This window comes from Nuphar pumila, chromosome 8 (genome assembly GCF_984573655.1).
Source record: "Nuphar pumila chromosome 8, dmNupPumi1.hap1.1, whole genome shotgun sequence".
Taxonomy (NCBI): Eukaryota; Viridiplantae; Streptophyta; class Magnoliopsida; order Nymphaeales; family Nymphaeaceae; genus Nuphar; species Nuphar pumila.
In genome coordinates this window covers 33092249-33110732 of record NC_143256.1, presented here as the reverse complement: position 1 = coordinate 33110732, position 18484 = coordinate 33092249, and the positions used below count along the sequence as shown (strand labels likewise).

The 18484-nt window shown below is 35.8% G+C and overlaps 1 protein-coding gene across 9 annotated transcripts in view; it reads right to left on the bottom strand.

The window, feature by feature from the left end:
• Positions 1–18484, bottom strand: part of LOC149829887 (Rhodanese/Cell cycle control phosphatase superfamily protein) — a 114318-nt gene that overhangs the window by 12297 nt on the left and 83537 nt on the right. For all 9 annotated transcript variants that reach the window (XM_090016140.1, XM_090016145.1, XM_090016139.1 and 6 more), the window contains 2 exons: positions 1128–1158; positions 504–550 (listed from right to left, as the gene is read on the bottom strand). In XM_090016140.1, coding sequence (XP_089872266.1) covers positions 504–550; positions 1128–1158 — 78 coding nt within the window. The remainder of the gene's footprint in view (positions 1–503; positions 551–1127; positions 1159–18484) is intronic.

Below are 18484 nucleotides of genomic sequence, written 5' to 3'. Positions count from 1 at the left end.
CCCATGATCCGGAATTGGGATTCTTACTTACTAGCACTTCTGATAACCATGGTTTAACTTGTAAACAGAGCATCACTTGCAAGAGACAAAGTTTCACACTGGTATCCTAAATTTCAGAACATCAACGACGTATAGATGCTTTGTTGGTATATCTTCATATGCCTTCTCAAGGTTATTTTGTTGATAAGAATTATAAGCACATGCAAAATGCCTTTTTCAAACTACTTGCATAAAAAAGGATAAGCAAGAACACATGCTCATTGTCGCACAAGTATGGATCTATGAGGCCACAGCACGTCCTGCAACTAAACAATAAAGCATTGTAGTAAACAATAATAAGCATCTAAGCCACAGGGAAGATGGAACTAGAAATTCTGGAGATATTTCTGACTGCAGATAATTTCAGTAGCATATATCTCATATTTGATAGTCATGGATAGAACATGAGAGTTATGGTACTGCTAAATAATCAATTACAGTCATGAGAGAGATGGGTAGGTTACCTGTCCAAGGCCAATAATGCCAATCAATTGTAGTGTTTTCTCCCATTCTACATTAACAGCACATCATCAATTATGCCACTGTTAGAAAGAAAAATCTTGGCTTCCACATAAATAGCCAACACCAACTTGCATTAAAATGGAATATTTGATGAAAATGAGCCAAAGCATTAACTTTATACTTCCAACCATTCTTCTTAAGAACCACTGTATCTTGGTTTGACTAAACCTTAGGTTAATTTTATCTCTTGAGTAAAAGCCAGGTTGCCTTCTCATGAACTGTGTGAATGGTAGAAGGCATTTCTTAATTTTTAGAAAATGAACTTGCAGTTCTGCTCAAGCTATCATGAAAAAGAATCACAACCCAGAGAATAGCTTTTCATAAGCTGCTAGGCAATTCATTAATGTGTAAATTTACTGGGAACTTCATCTTTTTGGGTCCCATCAAGGGATTTTCAATAAGAAACAGTGGGCCATTTGTGGCATGTTCTTCTCTTCTTATTCTCCACCCCCCCTCCCCTGTTTTTGTTGTTGTGTGTAGGTTCCTGTGTGTGCATGTGTGTCTGTGAACCCAAAAATTGGGATCTTTCTTTTGTATCCTTCTCAAGCAGGTATGTCAGTGCTCACCTATAACAGCATAGATTGTTGTTGCAAGCCCCTGCCAAGATCAACAATAAAACGAGTGAGTTTATGATAGGATTCAATTTTATTTTATTTGAGTAAAAAAATAAAGCTGTAAAAACCATGGTTTGAAAACTCTCCGGGTCAACTCATTGACTAGGTTGACTCGGCCTGGATTGCCCAGTTACTGGGTTAAAAAATGCAACAAACTTGGTCTGTACAAAACTCGGCCGAGTCAGCCGAGTTTGCCCATGACTCAGCCGAGTCATCATATATATCTATGGTAACTGGACACTCCATTTTGCCCTTTGTACCCGTGTCGACACCTGAACACACCATTTTACTCTCCGTATATACAAGTTTGTATTCAATTTATAATTTATAATTATATTTTCAGTATATAATATATATTTTAGATATAGCATAAATTTAGATTATATTCAACTTATTTTGAATATAGTTTGTATTTATGTGATATTTAATATATATATAGCCGTGTCCCCGTACCCACATTTTTTGGAATTGTTGTGTCGTACCTGTACCCGTACATGCACCCACACCCGCACCCATACCTAGGTGACATGGATATATATATATATATAAAATTTCATATATTATATGAAATCTAATATAAATATTATGTATATTATATATAAACATATGGTTATACATATATTAATAAAATTATACATTAAACCTATGTCACAAGGATTCGGCCAACCAGGTGTCGTGTAAACGCTCTAAAAATTTTAACCTTAATTATAGTTCAAATATTGAAATTTCGAGACCAATTTTTTTTTTATAAGTATAAGTAAATCAGATCTTATAATGCGAAAACGATTTTTAAAAACGGTTAAGACTTTGGACGCGGTTACACTAAAGATAACAATCAAATCAAAATGTACGGAATATACGCATTTCAAACCACGTACAATATAAGACTGAAATATGAAGAGTTATAATTTCATTTCAAATCAGAGTATGAAAACAATACTTCAGTCTCTACATAATCAAGTACTTAAAACGAAAAGAACATGAATACCAAGATCGCAAGGTAAGAGTGAACCCTCGAGGATGCAGCTCGACCAGCCCTTCGCTCCAACTACTCATCATATTTTACCTGCATTACCTGTCCCCCATAAAACGGGGTCAGACTCGCTAAAGTCTGGTAAAGTAACTCAAACACAAACTTAAAGAAAATATATCAAGCATTTAAAGGTAAAGATATATTAGTCATTCATCGTCAAGTGATAGACAAGGGAACAATGTCGTATGAGTCATTCATTTCAAGCATTCGAACATAAAGCATTTCATCACTTAATATTCTATTTAACCTTAACTCACGTAATAAAGCATAATCTATATGCATTCAAGTCATACAAGTCATTGCATAAATATATATATATAAGACATTTAGATCATTGCATCATTTTCATATGCATTCATAATTCTTATAAACAATAAGTCAAATCACATTTGACCATTCCAACATGAAACACACGCAGATACTTTATAAGTAATTTAGTTAGATATTCATGATACACATTAATCATGATACATAGGTGTGATATATTTACTCAAACAATCATTTGCAATGAAACTACGTAGGCGTGATGTATCATTCACCTAATAAGTCAAAACTAGTCAGTTGTAGGCGTGATGTGTCATTCACCTATACGCTAACATAAGCGTCACAATCATAACCTCATATCAAGATCTAAAATTCAATATATAATCATGCTATAATAGAAAAACCAAATCTATAGATTTATAATTGGCTATCTCAATCAACTCAAAAGATCATCACAATTCATCATAACATTTTATTTATTCATAATAAAGATTTACAAAATCTATGCTGGATCATCTGGTCTGGGAAATGTACAACCTCACAAGGAGTTACCGCCCTAGACGGATGGTCTGCCTAGTCTTGGATAATATACTTCCTCACAGGAATATACCATCTTCGCGGGCTACCCGCTCTTGGACAATGTACTTCCTCACAGAGACTTACTGCTCTAGCTGGATTGCCTGATCTAGTCATGCACACCCTCACAGAGAATCATTTAGGAACAATTCCTGAACGGGTACCATGTCCAGTGAAAACTATTGTGATACATGCATCAATACAATTGACCACTCTCAGGGTCGATAGCCATCAACACGGGCATAAGCATGTATACAATCAAAGCATCACACCATACATCACTTCATATGGCATTAAAATTATAAAATCACATTTAACCAATAAGGCTTGGTGAACCAAAGTTCATTATTGAACTTAAACATTTATCACATGCATTCATAATTTCATTTCACGTGGCATTTAAATCATATCATACATAAGCATATTATCCTACGTATCATATCATCGTCACAAAGAACATTGCACTTCGTCAATTGAACCTTGAAGCATGCGTAAACAAAACATGAGTTCTATACATGCATACGTGAACATGCACATTTCATAATACGAAGCAACTAAACCTCAACATACATAACTCCTACGTAGTTCGAGATTTGCACACACGATAAAAGTCATATGCATTTTTCACCACATGAATCGATATATCACCTTAGATATAATTGTGTAAGGGTTGGTCAAAATCTCACTGGCCATCCTACCGTACATCATACGCATATATTTCTCAAGCAAACAAGACATACAAGTTCAAAACAATTTATAACATTTGCATGCTTTCTTCTATACAAGAATAAATAAGTCTATCATATGACAAGACAATATATATAACATTGACAGTATGCATCGAACACGACTTATACATATCTATAGTAGTTATATGAGCACCATGTATCAAATTCATACAAACGCACAAACAACATAGTATGCGCAAACCAAAGTATGATGGCACACACTACGTATATATTATACATTCATAAGTGCAGAGGCATTCAAACCCAAACAGGCGTACCTACAACAAACACACTCCACATTCCGCTAACTACAATCATAACAAGCATGATCTTCGAACTACAATCACAAGAGTCCTAGATATCCACAACTAAGTGAAGTGTGTGAGCATAACTTGTATTTGCAACTCAAAAGACCGAGGAGTTTCAAAGTCCGCAAAGACCGCTACCCAAGCAATACAACGAACCCTTCTTGTGCGATCGAAAATGCCAAAAACTCAAAAAATGTCAGTTATAACAAGATTAGCCAAAAATAGCAAATTACCCTATGAATCATTACCAAGAGCCAAATAACACACAAATACACTCCAATAATTTACAAACTCCATCAAAAATATATTTAAATATAATATATATATATATAAATAGTGATTTATAGCCCAAAATAGTTTTATAAATGCAAATTATACCCTGATTGGCTTCAATGAATAAATGAATATGTAATAAATAAATAAATGAAATTCAAAAGCTAGAAACACATTTCTAATTTGGAGATAAAAAAATGAGTTCTTTATTCATTAATAATCCTTAAAAATTACGGGTTTTACATCCTACCCCCCTTAAAAGAAATTTCGTCCTCAAAATTTATACAATGATTTAAACAGGTGGGAGTATTCATCGAGTCATTAACCCTTCTTACCCAAACCATCTGGCAAAGAAAAGATCACAAGATAAATATGAGTCTTAGGCATATTTTTAAGTTAACATCAACAACATTTCAAACATCACAAATCATACAGGTCTTTCATATTTAATATTGACACATTTCATATATGTGCATCTACAGGATTTAGAAACGAATACCTTACTTGCGACGGTAGTCTTACTCGCATCTTGTGGCCAATGTTACCAAACTGCTCTGATACCATTTGTAAACGCCCCAAAAAATTTAACCTTAATTATAGTTCAAATATTGAAATTTCGAGACCATTTTTTTTATAAGTAAATCAGATCTTATAATGCGAAAACGATTTTTAAAAACGGTTAAGACTTTGGACGCGGTCACACTAAAGATAACAATCAAATCAAAATGTACGGGATATACACATTTCAAACCACGTATAATATAACACTGAAATATGAAGAGTTTTAATTTCATTTCAAATCAAAGTATGAAAACAATACTCCAGTCTCTACATGATCAAGTACTTAAAACGAAAAGATCATGAATACCAAGATCGTAAGGTAAGAGTGGACCCTCAAAGGATTCAACTCGACCAGCCCTTCGCTCCAACTACTCATCATACTTTACCTGCATTACCTGTCCCCCATAAAACGGGGTCAGACTCGCTAAAGTCTGGTAAAGCAACCCAAACTCAAACTTAAAGAAAATATATCAAGCATTTAAAGGTAAAGATATATTATTCATCCATCGTTATGTGATAGACAAGGGAACAACGTCCTATGAGTCATTCATTTCAAGCATTCGAACATAAAGCATTTCATCACTTAATATTCTATTCAACCTTAACTCACGTACTAAAGCATAATCTATATGCATTCAAGTCATACAAGTCATCGCATATATATATATAAGACATTTAGATCATTGCATCATTTTCATATGCATTCATAATTCTTATAAACAATAAGTCAAATCACATTTGACCATTCCAACATGAAACACACGCAGATACTTTATAAGTAATTTAGTTAGATATTCATGATACACATTAATCATGATACATAGGTGTGATATATTTACTCAGACAATCATTTGCAATGAAACTACGTAGGCGTGATGTATCATTCACCTAATAAGTCAAAACTAGTCAGTTGTAGGCGTGATGTGTCATTCACCTATACGCTAACATAAGTATCACAATCATAACCTCATATCAAGATCTAAAATCAATAAGGATCTGATTATCATATCTGAGTTCAATATATAATCATGCTATAATAGAAAAGCCAAATCTATAGATTCATAATTGGCTATCTCAATCAACTCAGAAGATCATCACAATTCATCATAACATTTCATTTATTCATAATAAAGATTTACAAAATCCATGTCGGATCATCTGGTCTGGGAAATATACAACCTCACAAGGAGTTACCGCCCTAGACGGATGGTCTGCCTGGTCTTGGACAATGCACTTCCTCACAGGAATATACCGTCTTCACGGGCTACCCACTCTTGGACAATGCACTTTCTCACAGAGACTTACAGCTCTAGCCGGATTACCTGATCTGGTCATGCACAACCTCACTGAGAATCCTTTGAGAACAGTTTCTCAATGGGTACCATATCTAGTGAAAGCTATTGTGATATATACATCAATACAATTGACCACTTTCAGGGTCGATAGCCATCAACACGGGCATAAATATATATACAATTAAAGCATCACACCATACATCACTTCATATGGCATTAAAATTATAAAATCACATTTAACCAATAAGGCTTCATGAACCAAAGTTCATTATTGAACTTAAACATTTATCACATGCATTCATAATTTCATTTCACGTGGCATTTAAATCATATCATACATAAGCATATTATCCTACGCATCATATCATCGCCACAAAGAACATTGCACTTCGTAAATTGAACCTTGAAGCATGCGTAAACAAAATATGAGTTTTATGCATGCATACGTGAACATGCACATTTCATAATACGAAACAACTAAACCTCAACATACACAACTCCTACGTAGTTCGAGATTTGCACACACGATAAAAGTCATATGCATTTTTCACCACATGAATCGATATATCACCTTAGATATAATTGTGTAAGGGTTGGTCAAAATCTCATTGACCATCCTACCGTACATCATACACATATATTTCTCAAGCAAATAAGATACACAAGTTCAAAACAATTTATAACATTCGCATGCTTTCTTCTGTACAAGAAGAAATGAGTCTATCATATGACAAGACAATATATATAACATTGACAGTATGCATCGAACACGACTTATACATATCCATAGTAGTTATATATGCACCATGTATCAAATTCGTACAAACGCACAAAGCAACATAGTATGCGCAAACCAAAGTATGATGGCACACACTACATATATATTATACATTCATAAGTGCACAGGCATTCAAACCCACACACAGGCGTACCTACAACAAACACACTCTATATTCCGCTAACTACAATCATGACAAGCATGATCTTCGAACTACAATCACAAGAGTCCTAGATATCCACAACTAAGTGAAGTGTGTGAGCATAACTTGTATTTACAATTCATTTAGATATTCAGTGCAACATCATGCTTACACAATTAGTGCCTAAACATGCTCTCTATAAGTTCAGTTAAGGTATCTTACCCTAATAATGTGAAGAAGAATGAATCGAAACTCAAAAGACTGAAGAGTTTCGAAGTCTGCAAAGACTGCTACCCAAGCAATACAATGAACCCTTCTTGTGCGATCGCAAATGTCAAAAACTCAAAAAATGTCAGTTATAACAAGATTAGCCAAAAATAGTAAATTACCCTATAAATCATTATCAAGAGCCAAATAACACACAAATACACTCCAATAATTTACAAACTCCATCAAAAATATATTTAAATATAATATATATATATATATAAATAGTGATTTATAGCCCAAAATAGTTCTATAAATGCAAATTATACCCTGATTGGCTTCAATGAACATATGAATATGTAATAAATAAATAAATGCAATTCAAAAGCTAGAAACACATTTCTAATTTGAAGATAAAAAAAATGATTTCTTTATTTATTAATAATCCTTAAAAATTAGGGGTTTTACCATGGTTGACAGTTGAGGAAGCGGGAGCGGGAAGCGATACGGGAAGCGGGAGCGGGAAGCGAGGCACTTTCAAAATTTTAGGAAGCGGGGAAGCGGGGGACCACTTAGGAGCGATTCGGGAAGTGTCTCGGAAGCGACCTAGGAAGCGTCTCGGAAGCGACATAGGAAGCGTCTCGGAAGCGAGGGGGAAGCGAAAAAAATAAAAATACAAAAATAAAAAATACAAAAAAATTGAAAAAAACAGGGGAAGCGTGGGGGAAGCGAGGGGGAAGCGTGGGGGAAGCGAGGGGGAAGCGCGCTTCCCATTAAAGGGAAGCGCGTCCCCCATTAAAGGGAAACGCGTCCCCCATTAAAGGGAAGCGCGCTTCCCAAAAAAGGGGGACGCGCTTCCCAAAAAAGGGGGACGCTTCCCCCCACGCTTCGAAAGCGCGACGTTCCGCGCTTCCGAAGCGCGCTTCCCCTTTTAGCTAGGCGCTTCCGGTAACTCTGGGTTTTACATGCCGCACCCGCGTCGACGTGATGTGACGCGACCCGATGCGGTCAACCCGACCCTGTGTGCGGTGACCGCACCCAGGGTCATAAATGTCCAAATTTTGGACTTTAAAAAAAAAAGAGCTCGATGAAATAAGCTGAGAGGAGGATTAGGGAAAAAAAAATTTGCCCTCTCCTCTCGACCCGTCTCCCAATCTCGACGTCGGCGACGACTACAAGCTACCACCGTCCGGCGATGCCTCCTCTTCATCTCCAACCCAGGTACACATTCTCTCCTTCAATCTCTCTCTCCCCTTGTCTCTCAAACTCTCTTCTCGACTACCTCTCTCTCTCTCTCAATCTCTTTCCAGTTCCCCCTTTTTCCTCTATTACTGCGTACCTCTCTCAACTCAATCTCTTTCCCCTTACTGTGTACCTCTCTTTCTTTGTCAATCTCGGCTAAACATCGTTGTTTTCCATTTTTGAAAAAATATTTACCCATTTTAAGGAAAACTCAATTCGGCTTGTTAAGAGTTTATCACGAGCTAGCTCGTTTTCTCAGAAAACTATCTTTTAAGAGTTTTTACATGTAAAATCTATGTAATATAAAGATTATACATAATATACATTTAAACATTATACATAATATATCTGTTGGGACGTTGTAAGTTTGAATCCCAATGGTATGGCATAACTGCTAGAGTCTGTCGAAAAATATTTTTTATTCTAATTGTTGAAGCTACATGGATTTAAGACCTGAGAACCTTTGTAACCGTCATTATTTTGCTGCCTTAAGCAGCCATTTTCATTAGTGTTACCGTTAACTGTTAAAACTTAAAAATTCTATATAAATATATAATATATATATAATATATATATAATTATATATATATATTGCTGCCTTAAGCAGCCATTTTCATTAGTGTTACCATTAATTGTTAAAACTTAAAATTTATATATAAATATATAATTTTATATATATACCCTCTCGCACCCCAACACCCAAGTGTTTTTAAAGTGCCTCATCGCCGCACCCGCACCCATGTGACATAGCATTAAACATATTATAAAAATTATGATATAATGTATATTATATACAATATATGGGTAACTTACTAGAAATTATACATAGTATATACATATATTTATATATTTTACATAAAATAAAGTTAACATGACCAGGTCGAGTCACGAACTCAAGGACGAGCCGAGTGACAAGTCACTGGGTTTTAAAACTATGGCAAAACCATCAAATTAGTAATGAAAAATTAATATGTTTCCTCTAGGTGAACATTGTTGATGGTGTATATATATAGCTATCTATACCTATATAATACGTATGTATATATATACATATAAATATGTATATGTATATATATATATATAATTGTAATAGGTAATACCCATTAGGGGTATTTCTGTCATTTCACTCTCATCTAACAAGTTGTACCCATTAGGGGCACTTTAGCCTTTCTACCTTTTCTTTTTTATTTTTGTCTTTCTAGTTCCAACTAAGGGCACCATGGTCGTTTGACTCAAAGAGTTGTTAGGAGCTCCCTAACGGCTATATTTATAGCTATTGGGAGCACCAAACGACTCTAATTGGGTCCTCTTGTCTATATAAAGGGGGTTACTCCCCTTCTTGTATCATGCTTTTCTCAAGCACTTTTTCCTCAATAATATTTATATTTTTTATTGTGTATTCTATCCATAGTTTAAAAACTTGCTAGGTCAACCCAGTGACTTGGTTGACTCGGCCCGGATCGCCCTGTCACTATTCAAACTCGTTTTGTACAAAACTCGGCCGAGTCACCGAGTTGACCCGGCCAAGTCATGGGCGAGTCATGCATATATATACATATATAATATATTTTATATATAATTACATATATTATATGAAATATAATATAAATATTATGTATATTATATATAAAAATATGGTTATATATATATATATTAATAAAATTATACATTAAATATATTACAAAAAATTTCATATAATTCATATTATATATAATATATTGATAAAATATTGTAAAATATACATAGTATATACACATATTTATATATTTTATATAAAATATAAAGTTAACATAACCCGGCCGAGTCACAGGCCACTCAAGGATGACCTAAGTGACGAGTCACAGGGTTTTAAAACCATGGTTATAGCCCCTAAGTGGATCTTGTATTTGTCTTCTTGTATTGACCCATAAGTGGTCATTGGTTGTACGCATTATTGTGTAATTGTAAGCCCATAAGAGGCATCTACTTGTTCTTTTTCTCTTTCATTACATGGTATCAAACCCTTGGTGCTCTTGAAGTAGAGGAGTGCGGTGAACAAGATTGCATGGAGGTGGTTCAAGTGATCGATGACTCTCTTGCTTCGAGAAGCTCACCATCAACATTCTTCTTCACCTATCTTCTCTCTTCTCTCTTCTTCTTTACTTCTCAATGGTGGATGAAGAAATTGTAGCGGTTGTTCCCATCAACTTTGATGGGACCAACTACAATATGTGGGTGACCGCGATAAAAAGAATCTTGGTTGGAAAGTATTTATGGCAATATATTGATGGTTCTTTATCGGAACCTCAACCTATTATCACTACATCTATTTTGTGTGAAAATGGGAAGACCAAAGAAAAAATCCTTAAGGGTAGTGAGAGAGAAAAGGCTCTTATAGATTATAAGAAAGCCTTCAAAGATTGAAAAGCTGGCCATGCCAAAGTTCTATCCCTTTTTATAGAAAGCATGTGTGAAGAGCCATGTGAGAATATTCTTGAGTTTGAAAGAGCTTATGAAACATGGGTCCTCATCAAACATACACTCAAAAAGATGCTGCTCACAAATGAGAATTTACGTGATTGGATCCATAATTGTAGACAAGGAGATAAAATTGTTAGAGAGTATTATGGCATTCTCAAAAGATTATGCAATCAAATGGCAAAAAATAGAGCCCATACCAGACACCTTCAATGATGCTCCTCAAAGGAAAAACGAAATTCTTGAAGAACAAATTTTTCAATTTATGAAGGGTCTTAGACCCAAGTTTGAATAATATCGGGCCACCATTATGTAATGAAAAGGGCAAAAGCACCAATAAAGCAAACCACTCTTTTAGAAGAGTGATGCCAAGAGCCAAGAACACAAACACTAAAAGTGTATACAAAACCCACTAAAGGGAAAAATGACTAAAAGTCATAAGTTGAATATTATTGAGGAAAGAAAGAAGAAGGTGAAAAACCCATTACAATGCAAAGGGCCCTCTTTTTATAGAGGAGAAAAGGGAGAGGAAGGGACCATATAGGGGCTCCCTTCTAGTCGTTGGGAGCCCCAATGGTCATATTTATGACCGTTGGGGCCCCAACGACTACAAGGTGGGGCCCCTAGTGGTACTCTTACAATAAAAAGAAAAAAGAAAAAAAAAGGAAAAGTAAAAGAAAAGAAAAAGAAACAAAAGAAAAAGTAAAAAAATACATGAGAATTACACAAATACCCCTTTCAGGTATTTGAATTATAAATATATGTATATATATACTTATATATATATATATATATATATATATTTATATATACATATTTTAACACGCCTCCTCAAACTTTACAGGGAGAAGACCGAAAGTTTGCCAAGGAGAAACAAAAAACGCGGAGTTGGAAGCGCTTTGGTGAAGAAGTCCGCCAAAACTGATATTCTGAAGTGACATATGGTAGTGTGATTGTTCATTTGAGAAATTTGTCTCGAACATAGTGACAATCCATTTCAATATGCTTGGTGCGCTCATGGAATGTATGGTTGCTTGAAATGTTAATTACGCTCTTGTTATCACAACACATCTTGGTGGAGGAAGAAATGAGGACGCCCATGTCACAGAGGAGACTTCTAAGCCACACAATTTCCATAGTTGTCATTGTCATGACCCGATATTCAGCTTCAGTGGAAGATAGAGAGACTTTTTGTTGCTTCTTACATCTCCACGAAATAAGGGATTCACCTAGGAAAATGCAAAAACCAGTAGTTGAGATACGATCATTGGGATTTCCTCCCCAATCTGCATCAGTAAAAGCAGTTAATTCAAGAGATGAAGAAGAGAATAAGAAAATCCCTTTGGAAATGGTGTTCTTGATGTATCGCACAACTCGCATCACGGCCGCCATGTGAACTGTAATAGGAGCATGCTGAAATTAACTTGCAGTATGAACCGCATGAGCAATATCTGGACGGGTGATGGATAAGTAAGTAAGGGATCCAATCAATTGCCGATAGGGAGTGTGATCCTCAAGTAGAACGCCATCCTCAAGTCTCAACTTTGCATTAACAACTTCAGAAGTTTTCACTTTCTTTTCATCAGATACTCCTGACTTGGTACAGATGTCCACTGCTAATTTCATTTGAGATAGAATATATCCTCGCGGAGAGTATGTCACTTCAATACCTAAAAAATATCTCAAAAAATCCAAGGTCAGACATATCAAAAGTTTTCTTTAACATGACCTTAAATTCATTTACTTCTTTTTTGTCACTTTCAGTGATGATCATATCATAAACATACAGAAGTAGAATAACAATGGAGTCACTTGTTTTCTTAATAAAAAGAGCAGTGTCAGTATAACAAGAAATAAATCCCAAATTGATTAGTACATTACTAAACTTGTCATACCAAGCTTTAGGAGCTTGCTTAAGACCATATAAGGCCTTCTTCAATTTCAAAATTTTACCATTTAAATTCATGCCAGGAGGTGGTTCCATATAAACTTCTTCACTCAGATTTCCATTTAAAAAGGCATTTTTAACGTCAAGTTGAAAAATTGGCCATTTTTTAATAGAGGCTATTACAATAAGAGCTCGAACACTAGTCATTCGAGCAACTGGGGCAAAAGTTTCATCATAATCCACCCCATATTCTTGGGCATATCCTTTGGCTACTAACATAGCCTTATATCTTTCTAAAGAGCCATCACTCTTAGTTTTTACTTTGAAAACTCATCTACATCCAATGGGTTTCTTACCATTAGGAGGATCAATAATTTCTCAAGTTTGTGCCTTTTTAAGTGCATTAAGTTCAAGTTTCATTGCTTCATTCCAATGAGCATATTGTTTAGCATCATTATAATGAGATGGTTCATGAAATGAGTAAAGGGCTAGTAAACATGCTCGAAAATTTGAAGAAAAAGAATCATAAGATATAAATCTATTTGGTATTTTAGAAATACGATTTGATCTTCTTTGAGAGGATTCTTCAATCGACTCGTTTTGAGAGAATTTTTCAAGGGCATAAGGAGGATTACTTTCATTCCTTCTAGAGTAAACTTGTGTTTGACTTGGTATATTTTCTTCTAAATTTTCATGTTGGTCATGTTGCCCATCATTTGGAGGTTCAAAATGATCCTCTACGAGAGTTTCACTAGATTCAACATGATCATCTATAACCTTTTCTTGAGGTAACAAGTCAAATAAAAAGAAGTAATCAATATTTTTGCGAAAAATCATTTTCTTCTTCTAAGAACGTGACATCTTTTGAGATATAAAGTTTGTTTTTGAATAAGTCAAAACATCGATAGCCTTTTTGTTTTTTGCCATATCCTAAGAAAATACATTCAATTGCCCTTGAAGAAAGTTTATCATTTTTGTGAGTTAGAACAAAGCATTTACACCCGAAAATTCTTAGTCTTTTATAATCGGGAGACATATTGTAAAGTTTTTCAAATAGAGAAAAAATTTTCAAGGAAGATGAAGGGGTTCTATTGATAAGATATGTTGAGGTTAGAACCGCTTCGGCCCAAAAGGATTTTGAAATGTTCTTTGAAATTAATAAAGTTCTTGTGGTTTCTATTATGTGTGTATGTTTTCTTTCCGCAAGACCATTTTGTTGCGGAGTGTTTGGACAAGAACGTTGATGACAAATATCATTTTCTTTCAAGTAGATTTGAAATTCATTGGACATATATTCGCCTCCCGAATCGGATCTAAGAATTGACAGGTTTCCTAAAAATTGATTTTTAACCATTGCATGAAATTCTTTAAAAAAAGAGAAAACTTTGGATTTGCGACCTAAGAAGTAAATCCATGTAAATCGAGTGAAATCATCAATAAAGACTACATAGTATGAAAAGTCTCCTTTGGATAAAATAGGGGAAGGTCCCCATACATCGGAATCAACAAGTTCAAAAGGCCGAGTGGTGACATAATTTCTTTAAGGAAATGGAATAGCTTTAGATTTTCCAAAAATGCAATCTTTACAAGTCATGTGTTTGACTTAACAAGTGTTATTCAAAAAAGGAAAAAGAGACATCTTTACAAAATTTGGATGACCAAGTCTCTCATGCCAAACTCCAATACTTTTATCCTTTATAAGATTACAAAATGACTTCGATGAAAGAGTCAAAAAGTCCATAAAATAAAGATCACCCCTTTTATGGCCTTGCCCAATCAGCTTCCCTGACTGGAGATCCTGCACGGTGCAATCTTTAGGTGAGAAAGAGACTTGGCATCCATTATCGGTGATTTGGGAAACGGAAAAAAGATTTAGATTAATTTTTGGAACGACTCTTACTTTAGGGACAAAAAAGTTTTTAGAAGTTTTAAAATCAAGTGTTCCAATACTTTCAATTTTTAAAGATGTCTCATCGGCCATTGAAACATAAGAAGATATGTGTTCAGAAAAAACATTAGAAAGAGAGTTTTTATAAGATGTCATATGAAAAGAAGCACCGAAGTCTAGTATCCACATACCTGGAGGTGATGAAGAATAGGCGATGGCGGCTCCTGATGATGAAGATGAAGAAATCTTGAGAAGATGTTGGAGAACTTCGGAGATATGGTTAAGAGTTTCTTTGATATCTCCTTTGACACTTTCTTCTTCCTTCTTTGAAGAATTTTCTCCAACCGCGGCCACTTTTCCTTTAAGCTTTGGGCAAACCGGCTTGATATGTCCCGGTTCATTACAATAGTGACAAATCACTCACTTTCTATATCCATTATTTTTGTTAAAGTGGGGAGGTCTATATGCTTTTACATTTGATTCGGGCCTGATAACGGCCAAAATTTTATCACTCTTAATACTTATACTAAGACGAGTTTCTTTTTGGCATACTTCGGCAAAAGCGTCTTCAATGGGTAAGGCTTTACTTCTATGAAGAAGGGATGCCCTAACTTGTTTAAATTCTGGCCGAAGACCATGGAGGAATTGAAAAAAATGCTCCTTTTCAATTTGTTTTCTTCTTAACTCAATATCTTCCGGAGCCACCCATTTGGGCTCAAGAAGAACAAGCTCATCCCAAAGAGGGGTTAAAGAACTAAAGTAATCACGGACACTCATATCCGCTTGTCTAGTAGAACGAACTTTTTCTTGACAAAAAAATTGTCTAGCAAGATCCTTTTGGGTATACATACCCTTAAGAAAGAACCATACCTCATTGGCTCTTCTAAACTTAGCAATGTTGGCACAATTTTTGAGGTCAACATTGTTCATAAACCATGCCAAGATTTTGGTATGGTTACTTTCACAATCCTCAACTTTGGATTGATGGTCATTGATAGTTTTGATGCGTTCATCGCCATCTAAAGCTTTTTCAATCCCACTTTCAATTTTAGTGAGAACAAGAGAGGGTTCGGGAGTAGTTCCCATAACAAAACCCCAAAGTTTTTTACCTCTTAGATGATTTTCCATAGCGGAGGCCCACATAAGGTAACTGGATCCATTGAGCTTAAAAGAGAGCTCTACTTTAGATTCGTGCTCCATAGGTACCGAATAGCCTTCCTTTCTTCAAAAGCTTGAGAGGCACACGTCCCACGACACCAAAAAAGAAGAGAAGCCCGATCACCAACCTTGCTTTGATACCATGTAATGAAAAGGGCGGAAGCACTAATAAAGCAAACCACTCTTTTAGAAGAGTGATGCCAAGAGCCAAGAACACAAACACTAAAAGTGTATACAAAACCCACTAAAGGGAAAAATGACTAAAAGTCATAAGTTCAATATCATTGAGGAAAGAAAGAAGAGGGTGAAAAACCCATTACAATGCAAGAGGAAGGGCCCTCTTTTTATAGAGGAGAAAAGGGAGAGGAAGGGACCATGGTTGCCAGTTGAGGAAGCGGGAGCGGGAAGCGATACGGGAAGCGGGAGCGGGAAGCGAGGCACTTTGAAAATTTTAGGAAGCGGGGAAGCATGGGACCACTTAGGACCGATTCGGGAAGTGTCTCGGAAGCGACCTAGGAAGCGTCTCGGAAGCGAGGGGGAAGCGAAAAAATAAAAAATAAAAATAAAAAATACAAAAAAATTGAAAAAAACAGGGGAAGCGAGGGGGAAGCGTGATGGGAAGCGCGCTTCCCATTAAAGGGAAGTGTGTCCCCCATTAAAGGGAAACGCGTCCCTCATTAAAGGGAAGCACGCTTCCCAAAAAAGGGGGACGCTTCCCCCCACGCTTCGGAAGCACGACGTTTCGCGCTTCCGAAGCGCGCTTCCCCTTTTAGCTAGGCGCTTCCGGTAACCCTGGAAGGGACTACATAGGGGTTCCCTTCTAGTCGTTGGGAGCCCCAACGATCATATTTATGACCGTTGGGGCCCCAACGACTACAAGGTGGGGCCCCTAGTGGTCCTCTTACAATAAAAAGAAAAAAGAAAAAAAAGGAAAAGTAAAAGAAAAGAAAAGGTAAAAAAATACATGAGAATTACACAAATACCCCTTTCGGGTATTTGAATTATAAATATATGTATATATATATATACGCATGTATATATATATAAGTATATATATATATATATATTTATATATTTATATATTTATATATTTATATATACATATTTTAACACATTATCCACCAAAAGAAGATTCCACCATTGCATGAAGTTCTAGCCGTCGAAATATGTATGAAAGAAACTAGATTGAAAACCATGACTGAATTTAAGGAGACCAAAGACAACATGTTGGCCGTATCTAGACCTGGTGCATCACAAATTCATACAAGCCTCCTCATTTCACCAAAAATAACTTTGGGAAGCTACAAAGTAATGATGGGAAAAAGAAAATTATTTGCCATAATTGTGGATAACTGGGGCACATCAAGCCGTATTGCCCTAAATTCAAAGGAAAGGATGAGAAAGAGTGGCCATGCAAGAAGCTTCTCAAGTGGACAAGAATGCAACCAATGGATATTCCAAATCTATTGGGAACATGTCACTATTCCAATTGGTGGATGCGCTACAAACGATTCTCAAACGTCTTTCTCCATCATAAGTACCGCGGTTTCCTCTTCCTTACCTCTCGATAAGATTACTTGGCTCTTAGATTCCGGAGCTTCTTTTAATATGACTCTCAATGGTTCTATGCTCTCCGATTATGGGACTAATTTAAGTAAATTCAATGTTTTTACCATTGATGGTTTCTCTCTTGAGATAAAAGGAATTGAAAATTTTTAAATCTTTCAAACTTTTCTAATCCAAAAGTTAAAATTGTTCCAAAACTCAATTTAAACTTTTTTTTTGTCTCTCAAATAGCTGACCATGGTTGTAGTATCTCCTCATCAGACCGATGTCGGAGAAGCAGATTGGGGAAGGCTATAAAGAAGGTATCTCTATTACATAGATCAGTTGATTATTCCCAAGGATATTTTTTCTTATAATATAGAAACATTTAATATTCTTTTGTGGCACCAAAGATTAGGTCATCCTAGCATATCTAAATTATCCGATGTATCTCATTTGAGAAATTTTTGTAATGAAAAATTTTCTTGTACTAATTGCATTCTTGGGGAAATGAGTTTATTCCTTTTAAAGAGAAAACCTTCTTTGCTTCCAAACCTCTTGAATTAGTACAATTGGATGTATGGGGTACGACGCTTATTACTTCAAAGGGTGGTTATACTTATTATGTAATTTTTATGGACGATTACTCTCGGTACACTTGGATTTATTTTCTTAGGCACAAATATAAATATTTGTTCCTCCATGCTGTTGTTTTAAATCACGATGTTATCAAGATAGACTACCATGAACTTGTCTAAGTAGGGGTAGATGTAAAACCCACGTTAAAAAAAAAAAAGAATCGGACCCGGGTCGGGTCGGGTCCGGACCCGACCTGGGCCCATCATCATTAGGGTTTCATAACCCGACACAGGAGGTCTTTCTCCTGTGCGCCGCACCCCACCGCGCCTTCGACCCGATAAGGGAAACCCATCGGGGTTTCCTCATTTGTCGCCCCTCCCCGAGCTC